Source organism: Equus asinus, chromosome 2 (genome assembly GCF_041296235.1).
Source record: "Equus asinus isolate D_3611 breed Donkey chromosome 2, EquAss-T2T_v2, whole genome shotgun sequence".
Taxonomy (NCBI): Eukaryota; Metazoa; Chordata; class Mammalia; order Perissodactyla; family Equidae; genus Equus; species Equus asinus.
The window spans coordinates 155,536,707-155,556,786 of NC_091791.1; the positions used below are offsets into that span (position 1 = coordinate 155,536,707).

The 20,080-nt window shown below is 42.3% G+C and overlaps 1 protein-coding gene across 2 annotated transcripts in view; it reads right to left on the reverse strand.

Moving 5' to 3' along the window:
• Positions 1–20,080, reverse strand: part of EIF2AK4 (eukaryotic translation initiation factor 2 alpha kinase 4) — a 97,263-nt gene that overhangs the window by 21,556 nt on the left and 55,627 nt on the right. For both annotated transcript variants that reach the window (XR_011500874.1, XM_014847337.3), the window contains exons 16-27: positions 19,178–19,282; positions 17,272–17,326; positions 16,148–16,227; positions 13,341–13,442; positions 11,480–11,533; positions 8,967–9,203; positions 7,699–7,774; positions 6,883–7,004; positions 4,518–4,567; positions 3,401–3,569; positions 2,145–2,261; positions 552–617 (exon numbers count right to left, since the gene is read on the reverse strand). Coding sequence is in view for 1 of the 2 variants with exons in the window: in XM_014847337.3 (XP_014702823.3) it covers positions 552–617; positions 2,145–2,261; positions 3,401–3,569; positions 4,518–4,567; positions 6,883–7,004; positions 7,699–7,774; positions 8,967–9,203; positions 11,480–11,533; positions 13,341–13,442; positions 16,148–16,227; positions 17,272–17,326; positions 19,178–19,282 (1,233 nt within the window). In the remaining variant the exon portion in view is untranslated. The remainder of the gene's footprint in view (positions 1–551; positions 618–2,144; positions 2,262–3,400; positions 3,570–4,517; positions 4,568–6,882; positions 7,005–7,698; positions 7,775–8,966; positions 9,204–11,479; positions 11,534–13,340; positions 13,443–16,147; positions 16,228–17,271; positions 17,327–19,177; positions 19,283–20,080) is intronic.

Consider the following 20,080-nt stretch of genomic DNA (forward strand, 5'->3'; position numbering starts at 1 on the left):
ACACAACAAGCCTGTTTACCCTGGGAGACTTCCCGCTTTGCCAACGGGATCAAATGCAAGATTGCAGGAGTAGGAAATGTACCAGAAAAGCGAAAGCTCTAATTCAACTCTGAGGGGTTAGAAGCCCGGGGTTGGGTGGGGTCGGGGGTGGGCAGATACCCAAATGAAGCTGCAGAGCTCCGTGCCTCACTCTGGTCCCCCAGGATCTACTTGAGAAGAGGACAACCAGTACTAGATCTGCTCAGCAGGAGGCGCTCCCAAGCGCGGCCTCTACAAGGGGTGCGAAAGCGAAGTATCTGGTGATGGAGAAAGAACAGGATGATTCCAGCACAGTACGCAGCAGCCTGGAGAGGCACTCTCTGATCACAGCTCTGGTTTCTCTCTTCCCCTAATCTCAGAGGTTGCCATGGTGCCTATTAATGCTCAAGGGAAAAACTGTCTGTGAGGCGGCAGGAAGTACTGCTCCCTTACCACAGCAAGAATTTGGTGACATTTTCTGGTATCACAGAATTACAGAGAAAGCAGTAATGGCACTGTTAGAAGGTACTTACACTAGTAGAAGACAAAGACAGATTACAGAATTTAGCTTCCACTTCTCTCCTTGTCAGCTTTTCTGTCTAATGTAGGAGAAAAAAGTAACAATGAGAGTGACCAAATTTGGCCCTGAACAAGATACAATTTCCAGGCTAAATCTGACAAACGTAGCCTTCACTGTGGACAAAATTGCTCCTGATCATGAAGGATGGGTTAATTCTGTGATTAAAAAACATTTTTTTTCCCCAATTCACATAAAACTATAACTAACATTATTTTAAAATTTGAAAAACCCTGACATAAAGAATTAAAAAGGGGAAAGCTGCACTTGATGAGTGGAGAGGCGTCCAGAGTTGGACAGGCTTCACCAGGGTGTGTGTCTGGGTGGGGAGGGAGTCAAGTGACCCGTGTTCCCCTGACCAAAACCACGGACCGACAGGCTCTGAGCACTGCATCCCATGCTGGCAGCCAGGCTGCGGGATACGAACAAGAATGGCCTGAAGTCCCTCTGCACAGCCCCTGAGGTTTGTCTAGTGTTTGACTGACATTCTACTGTATCTGTCACTGCCAAACAACAGCAGCACTTTGGGAGGAGGAGAGAACCACAAAGAAACAAACAGTAAACTTAGGGCCCTTGACGTGTACCCGCCAGATGAAAGAAAAGCTAGTTAAGCCTGCTGGTGTATAAAAACAATGAGCCATATGGACTTCCACTATTCATTCTGTCTTCATCATAGGTTGTCTGGCACTGCCAGTTATTGAATCTTCTGGATGCCTCTTATTTATTATAAAAACACTTAACATGAAAATAAATTAGAACAGGTAAGCATTTACATCCATCCCAACGCCATAATATAACACTCTTTAAAAATTTCAGTGTTCCCCCTCCAGGCCCTGCATGCACCATAGAATAATAAATACTACGATGTGGTTAAATTAGGAAGAGTAACTGGAGGTGCCGCTGCCCAGTCCCACAGGAAGGAGGTGGTAAATGAGGCTTCAGCAATGGTCTGAACCACTCTCCCCCAATTCACCAATCCATAGCTATAAATGACTCTATGATAAGCACAGGCAGGTTGGAAGAATTACGGGCAGGGCATAATAAGTCTTTTATTGTCAATACTAACACTCCCTTCTCTTGGCCTTTGTGAAAACAGGAAAATAACAGCACTTGTGGTGAGGAGGGAGTGAGTTAACCCATGTGAAGAGCTTGGAACGATGCCTGGCTCATGGGTAGGCGCTCAATGAAGGTTATTCCTGGCAAGTAACAGGACCAATTACTTAGTGATTTTTTGCCTCAAGAATGTTAGTGAAGAACTTCATTATCTTACAAATTAAATAAGATAATTTGATCTTTTAAAATCAGAAGTTACTCTTAAAAAAAAAACACCCTGGGGGTCACTAGTGGTATAAGGCTTAGTGTGGAATAAAAGCTCACCAAGATCAGTGTTAACTCTTGACACAGTCAAAGCCATCGGTTCTCTTACCTGAGAGCAATGAGGGACGGAGAGCAAACTCGCAGCTCAGTTTTATGGTTACCTCAGTAAGAAAAGGTTTATGCACTGTTACTATTATCCTTCAGTACTAAGTCAAAGTAATTAAATGCTCACCACGGCATCATACAGAATAACGTAGACTTGACTGAGTTTATCTTCTGGGATCCCACAGTATAAGAGTACTGCTTTCAATAACATGGTATGGTTCAAGTAAATGCTGTAATTTCTTTTCTAGAGTACAGAAAAAAATGATTTTCATTATAAAAGCAACATAAGTACATGACCAAATCTAGAATCTTACCACTAATTTACCATCCTAACACATGGAAGGATTAAATATAAAAGATTGAATTTTAGCATATTGCCTTCCAGTTTATGTTTTCATACACATTCTTTTTACTTTATTGTAGTCGAAGAGTGTAACATAATTTAACGCTTTATTATATGCATCAAAAATACTCTGCCCTTCAGCTGTGTTAAAAAGCCTGAGTGAATTCACACAGATTTCAAAGAGGGAGAGGATGTGCTCCGGGAGTAACACTGACTTCCAAGCAGGGCTGAGGAAGACTTACTGTTACCTTGTCCACACAGCCGATTAATGAGCATTCAGAGAGTGGCGAGCTGTGTGCTGAGCTGGGTGCAGCAGGGTGTACAGAAAAGTGGACACACAGGCCCTGCCCTGAAGGGGCACACTCTGCTTGAACAACTCACAACTAACACAACTCAAAGAAGCAGGTGATGTCTCCTCTCAAGTGTTGCGAGAGCTGAGAAGAAACGGCCTGGCCCGAAGATGGGGGAGCAGTCAGGCTTCCTGGGGAGAAAGGACCCAAACCATGGCTGGGTGGAGAAGTCTTTTTAGACAAGGGAACACCGTGACTGATGGCACAACGGTGGGAGTGGACAGGGCATGTGTGTGGGATGGGGAGGGAAGGCCTGGGGAGAGCAAACCGTTGTGCCAGAGGCAGCCTCCCCTGGCCAGGTAGTATGCAAACCTGATGAAAAGTGAAGTTAGGGAGCTGAAAGGTTGTGTGTAGGAGGGAGCCACCAAGGGTTCTGAACGGAGTATGAACAAGCTAATAGCATCCTAGGAATCTTAGCTTAATTTCTTGCGTTTTGGAAGAATGGGCAGAGAAACAACACCCTTCCCTGAAAACAAAACAGACAAAACCAAAATCTGTTCCTGGCAAGACAGAGACAAGAGCTTGAGCTGAACCTCAGAAGTAACATCAAAGTCTTTTCAGTCACTTTAGTAAAAACGTGGTTCCCTGCCAGCACACTCTGAGGGGCACTTCTGTACCAGTTCTGTCATCCCTCATCTGGGGAAGGATGCCAGCGGGAGAATCTCGCAAGGTTAGGACATGGAAAGGCACCTGAAGTGCTGGAAACTCTTGGATGATCTCGTAGATAGTGTAGATGATCTCAGCAGTCGGCAGGGAGCTGTTGGTGGTAGAGGTGACAATATCAAATGCACATTCCAGAAGTTCTTTGGGATGAAATCGGTCTAACTTGCGAGGTCTGAACACACGTTCTATGCAGTATCTGGAGAGAGAAACCCGGATTTCTAGGTCACTGTTTACTGGAATCAAATATGAGTAAGAGATTGTTGAACGAGATAAAAGAAACAAATACAAAAAAATAAATCAGTGGTGTGACCAAGAATGCTTAAAGACAGATTTGCCCAGAACAGTCTTGCCTTGTGATATAGGTTCCAATTCCTAGGTTTCCCACTAGTAAACCATGGGGGTTAAATTTTTTTTTTAATGTCTGAAATAGAGATGAAATTATGCAAAAAAGTAATTTCACCTTAAGTGCTTATTTCTACACAGTGACGCCCACATTTTAGGACTACGACTACCAATTGTTCACTTGCAGCTGAGAATACCAGCACGTACAGAGCTTTTGCTTCAGTTGAGGAAAAGGAGCTTGCAGTGGGGTGCCTTGTGGACAACAATACTGCTCCAGCTGACGAAGCTCGCAGTGTCAGACCCCGGGGGTATCTGCACGCACAGAAAACCTTTCCCCACGCTGAGGGCCTGGAGGTTCTCAGTGTTCAGCACTCGCGCTGGGTTTACGCCACTTCTCTACAGGCAGCCTTTGTTCAGTTACCTGCGTAGGCAGTTTTCACACAGAGATCACTGGCCATTTGTCCCTTCAGTTAAATTTTAAAAGGGGCCATCTGTGATCAAGAACAGCCAGATGCCAGATGTTTTCTTCAAGCGACCATTTGTTAATAATTAGTTATGTTGCCTGCGGACATGTAGAAGGCACAGAATAGATGGCAGGAGCTTCGGGGTGCCTGTTCACCGGCTCCATTCCTTCTCAAGAGAAGGCCGTCAGTGCCCATCACCTTGGAGAAAGGGGTACCGTGGCTGGGCTTTTTGACCATATTCCATGCTCAATACTTTAAACCCAAAATTGTTCACTGTGTAAGAATCTTCCTTAGTTTCTTTCCCACATCCACCACATGAAACCCCCATTGTCTCTTACCGTTTTAAATTCAGTATATTATTTCTTGCCACATATCTTGCAAAAGGAACCTGAAAAATAAAGTTTCAAAGGTCAATGTCAAGATGTGCCAACTACCACACTCCTTTTGGTTTTTCAGGAACAGCTTCATTGGGAAATAACTCACATACCTTAAGGTTCACCCTTTTAAAGTGTACATCAGTGGTTTTAGAATGTTCACGAAGTCGTGCACTGCTTGTCATTCGCATTCCTTGACATGTTCCTGGGGGCCTCAGTCAGCAGCAGACCCCACTGCTGGACAGACCACCAACCCTATTCATTGTGGCATTTCTTAGGTTTTTAAGTTTGAGAAAAACTCACTTTTAGTTAAATATACTCTGCCAAATTTTATCACACAAATTAAAATCAGTGCAAGTTACTTGGTTATCTGTGAATTTTTTGTGTGTGTCATTTACAGTAACACAATCAAATGAGTATTATCTCTTATAGTGAGTTTCCTGATTTTCCTACCTATCTTTTTAGGAGAAATTCTTAATAACCACCCACTAATAACCACTACAACTTATAAAACCATTGTCAGATTGTCCCAAGAGATCTGATATAGTATCATTAACTAATGAGTCGAATTCTCAAGGGTAATTACTTTTATTTTTTGGAATTGAGTATCAGCTCACAGGAAGAGAGCTGATGTTTAAAAATCTGTGCTTTAGTCTCCTAATGTCTAGAGAACAAGAAGCCACTTTTAAGTCTAGCTATGTAAACGTTTGTACTTCTACCCTTTCTTCAATAGAGCCTAAAGTCTGATACGCTGTTTATTTGCTTCCCCCTCAAAACAACCCCAAATCACTTTATTTACTGTAAAAGAAAAACAGAAGCCAAGAATATGGAAGGAATTTCCTCTTAAACCATAAAAGCAACATGTGTTCTTACAACAAGCTGCATAATATAGATATGAAAAATAAAATGCCTGGATTCCATACCCTCCTCCAAAAAAACAGAGTCAAAGGTTCAAGAGTATTCTTTGACACCTCATTCCATGGCGACACAAACAAGCTGGTATACGTGGTCATTTACACGCACGTGAGAGTATGTTTACACCTCACACATTCTGGGTGCGTGCAAAGACACAGCACACCTGATGCACACACTCGGTTGTTTTTCAACTTTTCTCTCTTTCTCTGTATTAAAAATGGGATCATATTAGAGTCCCTTTGAAACACACTTTTTTCCCAGCTAGCAATTTACCATAGACATCTCTACAGATCAAATATAGACACAGATGTATCTAAATATACATGTATTTTGATCTCCTACCTTGTTAACATTCTATAATAAATTATTAAACCATTTTCCTACTGAATACCATGCAGTTTTCAGTTTCTGACCACCACAATAATATGGCAGAGAATATCCTTTTAATATTCATATATCAGTGTAGGCTTATTTTTTTAAATAAATTCCTCAAGGTGGAATTGCCGGTTCAAAGGGTATAGTGTGTGCATCAAAATTTTTTTAAATTTTATTAAATACTTTCAGATTACTTTTCTAAAGGTTTAACAATTTACCTTCCCATCAGCAGTATACGAAAGTACCTATTTTCCTACACCCCTGTCATCTCCGGACATTAATTTAACTATTTTTGCCCATCTGATGGGTGAGGCCGTGATACCTTTGATTTGCATTTCCTTATTACTTGTGAGGCTGAACATCTTTCCAGAAGTTTCTGAGCCCTGTGCATTTCCCTTTTTGAGAACTGCCTGTTATATCCTTTGCTCCTCTCTCTACTTGTAAGAGCTCTCTGTACTTCAGAGGATTAAACGCCTGTCTGTCTTACGCACGTACATGCTACAGATGGCTTGTCAGCACCAACACTGGGACTGAACGACTGGTGAGAGTGTCGCTGTCAAAGGGGAGCCCGGCGATCAGAAGGAGGCAAGCGTGAGCAAACTCGGCACACCCGAGAGCAGAGACACTCGCTGTTACAGAATTTAATTGTTCTAGACATTAACATGTTAGGAAGTTACCGAAGATCTAGCCAGGAAGTAAAGAAAAAATTCCATTTCTTTGTCTGAGTTGGCCAGGTTAGCTTGCTATGGTCACTCCGCAGAGCTCGGCACCGAGGAGCAGATGTGGCATCTGCAACACAGGGTTCCAGTTGCAAGGCCAAAAGCACCTGCGCCATTAGTAAGGTGGATGTACACGGGGTCAACGTTTACTAAATCCCAGTAAGGCCCTCACCTTGATGACTCCCTTAAGAATATGTTTCCTAAAGGTGACATTTAGAAAATAAGCCTAGCCAAAAACATGACTGGTGGAGGTAATCCTTTAACATTGATGTCACCCCCGTGACCAGACATGGCACTGTCACCAGTGTTGCCAGCCTCACCCGCAGGTCGAAAGGAAGCATCACCAGCATCCCGCTGTGGTCCATGAACAAGGCGGCTTCGTTGTGCTCGTATATTTGCCTGTTGCGGGGCAGCAGCAGTGGAGTGCACAGCTGGACAGCTCCTACGCCAAATTAGAAAAAGCAACCAGTCATCGGGTCCTCATTCTTCCTAGGAGGCCACTTAAAACGAACACAAACCCAACAGTTAAGCGATCTGCGACTGGGACTGCTGAAATCACTATCAGTCTATCTTCAAGTCTCTAAATTGACTAACGCAGAGCTCATCTAAGGTTAGGTTTGTTAACGTAGTCATATTTCTGACTCCACAAACCAACTGTACTTTAGCCAATAGCAAGGTTCTAATATTCAAGTCTGATTCTCCTCAATAAGCCACATTGTCAAAATTAGCTTAAATTTCACGTCAATTGCTTGTAATTGAATTTAATAGTAAAATATGGTTGCAGCCAAATCCATTAACAGTACTTTTTAATAATGAAAAAAACATCATTAAGAAGGCATTTGAGGGGCCGGCCTGGTGGTATACTGGTTAAGCTGATGTGCTCCGCTTCCAAGGCCTGGGGTTTGTGGGTTCGGATCCTGGGTGCAGACCTACACACCGCTAATGAAGCCATGCTGTGGCAGTGTCCCACATATAAAGCAGAGGAAGACTGGCGCAGATATTAGCTCAGTGGTAGTCTTCCTCAAGCCAAAGGAGGAAGATTGGCAACAGATGTTAGTTCAGGGCCAATCTTCCTCACCGAAAAAAAAACAACAACAACAAAAAAGGAGGCATATGATTTTTAAAACAGGACATACCATGTCTTTTAAATATGCGGATGATGGTTTCACACACTTGTTGCTGTATCTTGGCTGTGCGGATTGAGAAGCTGCCCTAAAATATGACCAATTAAAATGTCATCAAAGCCTAATCAAAGGAATCTCCTAAAATATTCATTTGTGGCTTGCAGTAGACATTACACTGCTTATTCCCAGGATCACAAATGAGATTTCAGAAAGTCAGTCCCTTTTTGAACATATTCAGGGAGGAAGAAACCACCTATCTGAGGAAGGCCTCCTAGGTTCAGAGTTCAAGCTCTTAACCAAGCTGATGTGTGCCTTTCAGAGAGACAATCAAATACACGCGTCCCCCCAGGACTCTCAGGGATACTGTGCAGCAATCAAACCCCTAAGGGCATCAGGCCCCTCCCACGTACTAAGGTGATTTGCAGAGGGCCCCTGGAAAGCTACAGGGCATTTACATATTCTGTAAAGAGCTTCCCTTTTTCATTTTTTATAATAAACCCACCATTTCACTAGGAAAATTTAGAAACAACAGATAAACAAAAAGACAAAAATTAAAAAGTCACACATAAGCTGTAAGTACCTTTCTAATATTGCCAGCCAGCAGGAGCCACTGGCCCCTGAACCTATACTGACCTTCCAGAAATCTTAGCACCACTTCCTCTACTCCTCTTCGAAAAGTATATCACATTTGAAACACGCAGAAACATATAGAGAATAACAAATATTTGTTATTCATTCACCCAACTTTATCGAATTTTGCATTTTACTATATTGCTTCAGACTGTTTTTGATTTTTTTTAAAGAAAATGCTCAAGGCTCCCCAACCTGGCTATGCTTCAGAAACTCCCTGGGAGCTCTTAAACAGATTCCTGAAGCGCCTCACTGGAGATTCCAAGCTCCCAGATGAGATGTGGGGCCTGGGCATCTGCATTGTCAGAGGACCCCCCAGGTGCCTTTGCTGTGTGGCCGGCATCGGGAGTTGCGAACTGCTTGATGGGGATCTGAGCTGGCTGCATGTTCTGGGCTCTGGACAGCAGGGCTGGGCTCAGGCTCTAAGAGTACTGCTTCTTAATCTCTTGGGTGGGTGGTTTAGGAACTCCCTTAAGTAAGTGATTAAAAGTGTAGCTCTTCCCAGAATAATGCATATGCACACATTTTCCACACACAGACCTCAGATTAAGAATTTAGGAGGCATTAAAGGAATCCATGGGAATAACGAGCTGACTTGATCCTTTTGTGAACCAGCTTAAGCTCTCTTTTGAAGTCTGGCTTAAACCCACCTTCAGTATGTCACTGTCGTAGGTATAATCGATGGCAGGGGAGATACGCTGGGAGAAGATCTGGGCCATCATGGTGCGATAGGCCTTCCCGTCCACGTTGGCCAGGGTGTGGTGCAGCACCTCGTGCAGCTCCGACTCCTCCATCTGGGGCGGGGGCAGCAGCTCGCTCTTGAGCAGTTCTGTGGCGGTGGGCCGCTTTGCTGGGTCGTGGTTCAACAGCCAGGAGATGACGGATTTCTGTAGCAAAACCCAGGCCCACCAGGGATGAGGTGCAATGCATGATGCTCAGGAACTCTCCCGACAAGCCAGTGGTTGGTTCAGGTCAGAGAAAAGACACCACACTGCTTGGGCTTAGTTGGTGCATTTTAATTGGTATTTCTGAAATCTCTGAATTTGTCATTTTTCCCCTGCACTTCATCATGGCCACAGAGTTGTACGACAATTAATGAGTATTTCTTAAAAGAAGGAGGCCCTTTTTATAGTTTATGTCAGAAATGACCAAAAACATCCCCAATTCAACAACTACACAGAGGCAGAACTTAGGCCTCATAAACAGACAAAATACTGTATCAAAAACAGTGTGAGAACATAAAACAAGTATCTTTAGTTGTCTAATTTTAGTAGAAATGATAATGTGTCATCTGGAATCCTTAAAGCAGCGTAAACACCTTGCTATTGCTCCTCTCCGTTTGTTGTCTGTATTGACAGCGCTCCCCTGGATTCTCTTGATTTACGTTACTCACTACACCTCCACGGCTCCCGCTTCAGTAAGCAGGGCGCCATCTGAAGGCAATCGAAACCTCTGAAAGCTTCCTTAACGATTCTTTAACTCTCTTGTTTATAATAAGGATTTATAAGGAGTGAGAGGAATATTTGAGATCTGAAAAAAATCTCAGTTTTTAGATGAACCTTATTAAGCATTTTCTAATTATGCATCTTTAATATACTTTCCCTCCACCCCCCAACTCCTACCTTTGCCTTTGGCTGAAATAAAAATAAAGGTAATGACTCTTCACATAAAGAAAGGAACTGACGTGATGCAACTTTTATGAAAAGTTATGTTAAATTAAACTGGTAAAAACAATATTCTATTCAGCAAAACAGACCGTGTTATACTGCCTAATTTCTGTGTGTGGCAAAAACTGTGTTATACTCAGTCTATAAGCATTTTCTATGCTGCCTCCTCTCAGATAAAAAGCAAGGACTGTCACGGGGGAGGTGGTTGTCATCGTGGTTTGGGTGCCAATTTCATACAATCCAAACGCCAACGCTCAAAGGTACCTAGTAAGTACCTGTGATAGGAGAACAATCGTCATTTGCAGAAATGGTCTGTATAGTTGGTCTCGTGTTTGTAGTTTAATAAAATTCCTCTGCCATCACAGCTGCCAACATGTGGAAATACTGGGTAAGACTGACCTTGTTATAGGGAAAGGCTATGAAATGAACATTTACTTACAACATCTAGAAACACAGGAAATGACTTAGTTCAAATAAATAATAATAGCTAACAAAAGAAGTAGAGACACAGATCAATGTATTTTCTAATGATTCTTCACTAATTAAATACATGAAGCAGAACAGGTCCCTTTAGCCATAAATAAACCATCGTGTTAAACACTACTGAATTACAAGATGTCAGTGCTAATGGAAAGAGTACATAATCCCTGTATTTCACAGGTGAGGAAAATTAAAGTCTAGAAAAGTGAATTGTCCATCCAGATACATAACCAATAAGCAAAAAATGGCAAATTAATGCCATTTCTAGATAGGTTTCTGTTCTCAACATTCATAATTTAAATAAGGGATTTTGCCTTGATTACAATTGTTAAGAAAAGCCAATTATAAGGAATAAACTTCCATATGACAAGAATATTAACCACAGAAAGCTTCACCAAGACAAACAACCAGCGCTGAGAAGAAATGCACACCAGAAGCACAACACACAAATTCCCTAATAATTATTTTTTCATGTTAGCTGGATGCCAATATTAACCTACGACATGAGTTACATACACACACACTCAGGTATTTACAGTATAGAGGAGAAATTATTTTGCTTCAAAATACTGTAACATCAGACTGTCCAGTCTTCCCCTTTAGAATTTGAGCTACATTAACCACAAAACAGAAAATTATAGTTTTAAGTTAGATTTTTCTTTTCTTAAAGTTCCAAGCTTTATCTAAAACAATGAGCTGTAAAAGCACTCTCTCCTTTTCAAGAGAAAAAGAAACCTTGGCTTCTCTAAGCCAAGGTTCCAAATAGCACTTCAAAAGCACAATGAACCACACAAAAGAACCCTGTGGTTTGTTAATTTTCTATGCCAGCCCTTGGCATTTTTATGGTGTATTTCAAGTCTAATAACATTGTAAGTGCTTCATCTTTTGATATTTTTTCCCACGTTGCTCCCAGGACACAAGAGAATGAGTGGCAGAAGATTACTAATTGAAAGAGAAAAAATATAGTAATTAAAATGAAGAGTGAAGACACAGTAATTAAAGCATCAGAAAATTACCTGCTTTGTATGCTCCCCATCATCGAAGTCTTCTGGAAACTTAGGTGAAGAGGGCTAAAAGAATATTACATTTAATTCAGACAGAGCTCGGCAAACAGCCACAGAGAAAGCATTTATTCACCGGAGGTAAGAAAATCAAATAGAGAACGAAAATTGGCTAACAAGGAACACGGAGGGGATGCCTGCTTCACACCGATGCCCACTCTCCAAGTACATACATGTTATTCTAATACAAACGTTACCCAAACGACACTCTAGGTGTCAGAAAGTACCTCATCTCAGGACAAAGTATTTTAAAATCTAATGGTTTCAGAAAAGACAAAGTAGCTTTATTAAAGACACAGATGAAAAAAGGCAAAAACACCAAACCACCAGGACCAGCCCGGTGGTGTAGTGGTTAAGTTCATGTGCTCTGCTTCAGCAGCCCAAGGTTCGTAGGTTCGGATCCCTGGCGCAGACCTACACACTGCTCATCAAGCCATGCTGTGGCAGGTGTCCCACATACAAAATAGAGGAAAATGATCTGAGGAAGTTAGCTCAGGGCCAATCTTCCTCAGCAAAAGGAGGATTGATGGTAGATGTTTGCTCAGGGCTAATCTTCCTCACCAAAAGAAAGAAACCCCACCAAACCACCAACAAAGAGTAAGAGAAAAACATTAACATTGAAACCTCTATCTTCTGAAAAGTTCCCACCTTTCTAGTAAATAAGACCTCAATCATAACAGTACCTTGACAGATTTGATATTCTTGAAATGAGAGAACAAATATGAATTTTAGACTAAAGAAAGTCACTTCATAGAGGACATAATCCTCTAACAGCATTCCAGGCCAAGGTGAGGACACAGAAATCACTTTATTCATCCCGTACTTTATGAACCCAGCAGTCCATGCTGTACTGGCAGTAAAATAATTCAACTGTTTTCTGAAATATCTAGAGGAGTACTCTCAGTTATGATTTAACCTAACAGACACGCCTGCTTTGCTCTGCTGGGAAGAAGGCTCTCCCTATTTCCTCCTCATGAATATGTAAATCCAAATCACCCTCACCCAAACTTTACTCTCTACTTTCATCTTAACTGCTGTTTCTGCCTGACATTTTTTTTTTTTCCTGAAGAAGATTCACCCTGAGCTAACATCTGTGCCAGTCTTCCTCTGTTTTATATGTGGGTCGCCGCCACAGCATGGCTGACAAATGGTGTAGGTCCATGCCCAGAACTGAACCGAGGCTGCCAAAGCTGAGCACGCTGAACTTAACCACTAGGCCACGGGCCAGCCCCTGCCCGGCGTTCTTGACCTCACACACTGTTAACATTAGTCCTTTTGGCTTGGGCAATAACAGAGGTAAGAATTAATTCCAAGAACACAAATGGAAATTTCACTGGGGAAAAAATTCAAGTGGCTGGTATTTTTCCCAGACCCCTTTCAAATTCCAGTCATGGTGGTATTCTTTAGGCATGACTGTAACAGGTCTGTTCAGCTGGAACCTTTAATTTCTAGGACTAAATATCCATTATCTTTATAATGCATTCCCACTGCTGTAACTGTATTAATAATCATGCAAAATGTTTGGATTCCTCCTTTGTTTTAAAATCAAGATTAAATCTCTCAATAATTTTTTAAAGGTAACTATAACCTAGCGATTTCTCCAAGTATGATTCCAAAAATAAAACTAGAGACAGTTTCTCATCATTGGAGGTGTGTACACAGAGGTGGATTTCCATTCACTAGAAATAGAGAAAACTACAGGAGGACCACCTCTTCTATCTTACAAATACCAGAAAAATACCCTGCACTGAATTCTGACATCCATGCCAAGATTCAGGTTACTGGAAACGGATGCACTGTAACTTCTGATACATACGTCTCTGAGCTGGTTGAGAACAAAGATCCTTTCTGAGGCTGTGACCATGGGGTGATAGGACATCTCAAAGAAGATAATTCCCAGGCTGAAGAGATCTACTTTCTGAGGAGGAAAAAGAATGGCATTTAGAGAACCTTGATATGAAAGAATAATTTACCAGGGAATTATAGGATGAGCACTCTTAGTTGGAATAAAGTTTCCATAAGTGAAAAACAAGCCACACTAGAAAAAAATCTCATTTCTTCTAAAAAATTATAGGTCTAAAGTATAAACGAGACAAAACATTTGGATCACTTCTGGACATGTTCCTTGAAATTAACTGTAACTGGATTAGCGATATATACAGACCCAGATAACCAGTGGCCAACACTGAGAATAACTTAAAAAGCAAGGACAATCAAGATTCGTCCTAAGAATTTGCTTTGATTTGCATCTTTACTAATCATCTGAAAAGTGAAACACGGACTCCAATCTGTAGCTGACAGCAAAGGTCAGCTATTGAGTGCAAAGCCATACCAATGAGGACGGACAACTGGCACAACAGAAGGATCACGGGACCGATCCTAACACAATATGGAAGTGCAAGTGAAGAAGAAAGAGGGCAAGTTGGTGCAGACACAGCCTCAGGCAGCGAGCTGCTGGGGGAAGATGATGTTCAGAAGGCAGAGGCCTGAGGCAGCTGCAGCACAGTCCGGCTCAGGGGAGGATGCTCATGGTAAACCGCACACAGGCACAGAAGCCACTTTCAAGAACAACTCTTGAATGAACGTGGACTCAAGGATTAATAGAAGAACCCCTCTAATTATCACCAGTGACCTCTGAAGTCTCAAAAACAAACATGCATTGTGGCATTTCCTACATCTGTTGGTTGCAGAAAATATGGAATGTACAGAAAAGCACCAAGAATAAAATAGCAATCACTCATAATCCCACTGCTGAAGGATATTTATTATTGATGGATAAGATAGGCCCGTTTTGTGTTTTTTACATATACACTGATGCACACTCTATAAAACTAGAACCATCCTATGATTTATAACTTTTATTCCCCTAACATAGAATATTTATCAATATTCTGTTTTTCTAAAACAGGCTTCTAATGACTTTAATGACATATAGTATTTGATTACATGGAAGTCCCATAATTTATTTAGCCAGTTCCCTATTTTTAAACAGTTATTTTTCACTGTTATAAATAATGATGTGACAAACCCCTTTTACACCAATCTTTTTGGATGTCCCTGGTGTTTCCTTTGGATACATTTCAAAAGGTGGAACTGCTGGGTCAAAAGACAGAGCCGTGGGAAGGATTTCATCACACTCTTGCAAAATGAACTCAGAAAGACCACACTAAAGGTGCTCTCCCACACCCACGGCGTGTGCAGTCCCCTCCCCGCACCCTCGCTGGGTACTTAGAGGTCCGCTTCAACTTGATGTCACTGCCCAGTGCTCCCTCTCAGAACCAAAACCCAGGCCTGAGTTTCTACCACAAACCTGAGAATATGCTTTGATGCGAACTCCCTGCTAATATATTTTTAAGATCTAGCTCTACACTCCTGCCCTAAGTGATCTCCTCTAGTCTCACGGCTTTAAATCCCATCCGTGTGCTGGCAACACAAAGGTATGCCTCTGACTCTGACCTTTCTTCTGAACTCAAGTCCTGAGTCTCTAACAACCTACTGGACATCTCTAATTGGATCTCTCATCATCAAGCATTTCAAATTTAACAGGCCCCAAATGGAGTTTTCCTGCCATCTCCTCCTCCTTCTCCTGTGTCTTTCCTCATCTCCATCTGCTACCCCTCCCCCGCTACTCCAGGCAGAAACTTGAACACCGTCCTGTTTCCTTCCTTTTCCTCACATCCAACATCCAGTCCATTAGGAAAAGCTGCCAACTCCCCTCCAAAATGCAGCCTATATCAGCACACTTCTCCCCATCTCTACCGCTGCCATTCAGGTTCCAGCTCTCAGCTGCCCCACCTGGACTTCTGCAAAGCCTCCAGCAGCAGTCAGAGTGAACTCTCTCACTCGAGAGCCTTCAGTGGCTCCCTCTGCACACTCCTCATCCTGGCTAAGCCGGCCGTGCACCATCTGACCCCCACCTTCCTTCCAGCTTCACTTCACGCCTCTCTCCTGCACTGCTCACCATGCTGTAGCAACACCTGACCTTGTTTTTGACCGTCTTAAATGTGCCAAGTTAGCTCTCAGTCTTCTCTTCATGCATGCTGTTTCTTCTGCTCACTTCTCTTCTTTCCCAGGCATGCTCCAGCCTTGTCCCTTCTCTTTTATCCTAAAAGCCATCCTCTTGGGAGGCCTTCTGTGGTCTGTCTATCTAAAGATAATGTTCCCTATTATTCTCTAGTCACTGCACTCCATTTCTTTTCTTCTTAGCTCTTATCACAATTTGTGATTTTTTAAAAAAAATTTTTCACTTGTTTATTGTCTGTTTCATCCACCAATGGATAAGCTCCCTGAGCGCTGGAATAAGACATTTGTCTTATTACTCAACTGCCTTGTTCCCTGTATTCCTGGGGCCTGGCCCAGGACCGGGTTAGTTCAAATCTTCACTGGATGGATGGAGGGACTGTAAGTTCCGTGGCAGCAACAGTGCCAGCTTCAGTCACTGTCCTTGGGTACCATATGTCCTATTTGGAGTAGACACTCAATACACATGTGGATACAAACAAGTGAATGAATGTTCCTGAGTATTTCAGCTGGTAACTAAACCCCAAATGTTGTGATCTTGATGTTGTTACTATTATCTCACTCTTGAGATCTTTCCTTCTCCCCAAAAAGCTTCCCCTTTACCTGGTTGTATGCAGATTTGGTGCTTCCCTGGACCTCTGGGCTTACATATAAAGCAGTGCCAACCATCCCAGTCAAATGACCTGTACAGAAGAAGGCAGAGGGAAGGCTTTCTAACAATAGGGCTGAGAGACAGGCAAATTTTTTTTTTTTGTTTGTTTGTTTTTTTGTTTTTTTTTTTTTTGGAGGAAGATTAGCCCTCAGCTAACTACTGCCAGTCCTCCTCTTTTTGCTGAGGAAGCCTGGCTCTGAGCTAACATCCGTGCCCATCTTCCTCTAGTTTATACGTGGGACGCCTACCACAGCATGGCTGCCAAGCAGTGCCATGTCCGCACCCGGGATCCGAACCAGCGAACCCCGGGCCGCCGAGAAGCGGAACGTGCGAACTTAACCGCTGCACCACCGGGCCGGCCCCGAGAGACAGGCAAATTTTTATCAAAAAGAAAAAAGTTTCTTAAGGGTGAGACATGATCTGTTAATTGTTCACACTATTCACTGGAAGAAGCAGCATGCACTTCACCAAGAGATTAACTCTAAGTCATGTATGGCCACACTCTGTTCCACAGAGGATGTCTTTGCTGTCGCAGAGGGGCAGTGCCAGATGGGAAGACCCCAGAAGGCCAGGTCATGAGATAACCTCACATCAGCGTGTGGGGTCAGACAAAGTATAACTGTCTTTGCACGGGAGCCAATTATTCTATCTGAGGCTCGAAATTCTTCAAGTTCGAAGAACAATTAACATAGTGAAAAGGGAAAAAAATTAAAGCATTTTCATAATTTTGTTAATTTAGAATCAAATCTTTACAAATGAAAGACAGGTTTCAGATTAAGAAACTTTATATTGTATTACATAATTAAAATTTTCCTAAAAGGGGAGATCTTAAATGTTATCACAAAATTAATAATAATAATAATAAATAAGAGGGCAGGAAGGAACTTTTGGAGGTGATGGATGTGTATATGGCATAGATCGGTGATGGTTTCACAGGTGTATATGTAACTAAACTCAGGTTGTATACATCACATATATATAGTTTTCTGTGTATGTAAAAAACGTAAGGGAAAAAAAGAAATTTTGTGATCTGCTTTTTAATACACCAATTAAATATACAGTCTTCTGGATTTACCTGAAGGATCTGATTTAATCAAGTGATCTGACATCTCATCTGGTTTGCCGTCAGCCTAAAATACAAGTAAGCCAAATAATCACGTTACATGTTCTATTATTCCATAGGAATGGTTTATCCATTTCTAAATGAAGACTCACTGAAAAATATCACACGGACACCAGAATAACCATAATAATGCTTTTTCTGAGCTTTAAATATTTTACATTTCATTAGCCCACTAATGCAGGGCTCCCTGGAAACCCAAAGAAATCAAGGAGAAGGGCAATTCACCATGGAACTCTTTCCTCACAGCAGAAACCCCCTAAAGCTTATAGAAACCAGTTTATTTTCATACTGCAAATGCCAACACGGAATCTATTTAGGGTGAGGGTGTTTTAACAAACTCACTTTCTAACTTTGTATCTGGGTCAATTTTTACTCTTCCTTCCCAGAAGCAGGGCACCAAAGCTGTTCCCCCGCCACTGCTCACACCTCTGGGGCAGCCTCACGTCCTCCACTCCACCTGTGGCAGCGCTGTCTCTCGCATTACCCTAAGTCACGGTTTTCCTGACCTCACTCCGAAGATTCCCATGACCTCGCCGCCACCAGTAACAGCAGCTCTAACCTTCTTAGGCTGGGCGCTGCTCCAGGGCTTTCCCCGGAGCCTGGTTTTATCCTGGAGATGACTCTCTGGAGTAGTACTAGCATTAGGCACATTTTACAGATGAGGTACTGAGAGGTTCACTAACTGGTCCCAGGTTTCTAGCCCAGGTCAGTGGCCTGCAGAGCCTGCCCCTCATCCACGTCACTATACTACAGCCTCCAGACACCAAGTTAAAGTCTTTAGCTGAGGATCAAGATCCCCATCCTCTGCCCCTTCCTTGGTCTTAGCACTTTTCAGATTCCCTGCTGTTCTGGTCAGGACCATGCCTTTACTGTCCCCTTCCATTTCCTCCCTCTCTGCTCCTTCTAACCTCACCTTCTAATTTAGCCCCTACAGTTGTCACCATTAATCCAAATCTTATTTTCTTTCTCAGACTGCCCTTAGAATTAACTGCATTTACAACAGATTTTGGTACCTAATAACTCTGGCTTATAAGGAGGATATTAAGTAAAACTTCCTCTGGCACTCAAGGCCTGCCCCCTGCAAGAATCCCCAAGCTTCTAGTATCTTCTCTCACTGCTGCCCTAGACCTCATAGTTTCAACTAACCAGACAACATGCTGGCCTTCAAACAATCATGTCTGCTCATCCCAGGGCCTTTGCTCATGCTGTTTATTCTCTGGCATCTCCTACCCTCGTATCACCATGCCCTGTCCTCAATATCAGCCTGCTGGACTTCCATCCATTCTTTAAGGCCCATTTGAAATGCTGTTTTCTTTATTTAGCCTTTCGTGATCCTCACAACTATATGTAGATTTTCTCCTGTCTTTTGCTCTTATGTCACTATTTCCCTCGTGTCACATTATTTCAGCTTTGTATGTTGAACAACTATTCTACAATGTTGTGAAGAACACTCTCTGAATTACATGCTGTCTAGCACTGGTTCTCCTAGAGTTTTATGTTCTTTGATCTTTATTTCCTTACTAACTAGAAGCCCCTCAAGTGTAAAGCATCTAGCCCAGTACTTGGCATGGAAGACCAAAATACCAAATTATTTCATAAAGTATCATATGCCTTTGACGTAAATATCATCTACAAACCAATAATTTAATGTCTTTCAAGTGGAATGCACTCGCTCAAACATATTCACAATTTCACAGCTTGAAAGATCATTTTCAGCTCATCCCTTCAGACCGGCATAATTTCCTGGAGATGACACAGCAGAGTTCAGTGAACTCATTATCCCGCATTCTAACACTTTCACAGCTATCAAGGCATACGAGTCCATTTCCAGACACAGATTGATTTTAAAAATACTCACAGCAAATGCTAGATGGTCTGTCGCCAAGCCAAAATCACCTATTTTTACATGGTCATCGGAATCCAAAAAAATGTTGACAGGCTTCAAATCCCGGTGAATCATTCCCTGACGGAAGAGAGCAAAGAAACCAACAATTGTTCCCTAAGCACAGTTTATAGTTATGCCTGTTTCCTAATTTGAAAGGCCAACCTAGTGATGAAAGTCGGATGAGGTCTTCTCCCACAGACAATGCTGATCCACGCTGTCTGGCCTCTGCCATGTCCCTCGACTGTCCTGTCAGTGACCTTGCCACCACCTCCCTGTCTACCTGCTGTGGTCCTGATCACGGCAAATCCCAGTGGATCGCTGTGGCATCCAAGGTCCCCTCCTGGGCTCACAATTACCTTTCTCTCTGCTGCATCACAAAGTCTCTGCTCTGGTCTGGGAGACGCACAACATTTTCATTCCTTCTTCTATTCCTTTCTTCACGCTATTTCCCCTGCTTAAGAAATTCTTGCTTTTCTCCATTCATTTCAATTGTACAAGCTTTACAAGTGCCAGGTCTTTCAGGAAGGCTTCTTAAAGCAATTCCAACAATTTGCTTTGCATCCCCAGCACACATGGTAGGTGCTCAATGATTATTTATTACATGAACAAATAAATAATAGTAATTATCTTTGGCCCTTTCCTAACATCATCCTCATAATGCTTATTGTTGCAGGCAATATAAGTATTATAGGAGTAATTAAACGTAATAAAAACACATTATCGTGTGATCTCTTTCACCTTTACATGAAGGTGAACTTTGGCTCCCTCAAAAAACAAGAAGTCCCTCTCAAGTATGGGGTGTGTCATACACCCGTGCCTCTCTGTATTTCTTGGTCTGGCACAGTGTTAGATACCCAGCAAATGATCAGCAGATGC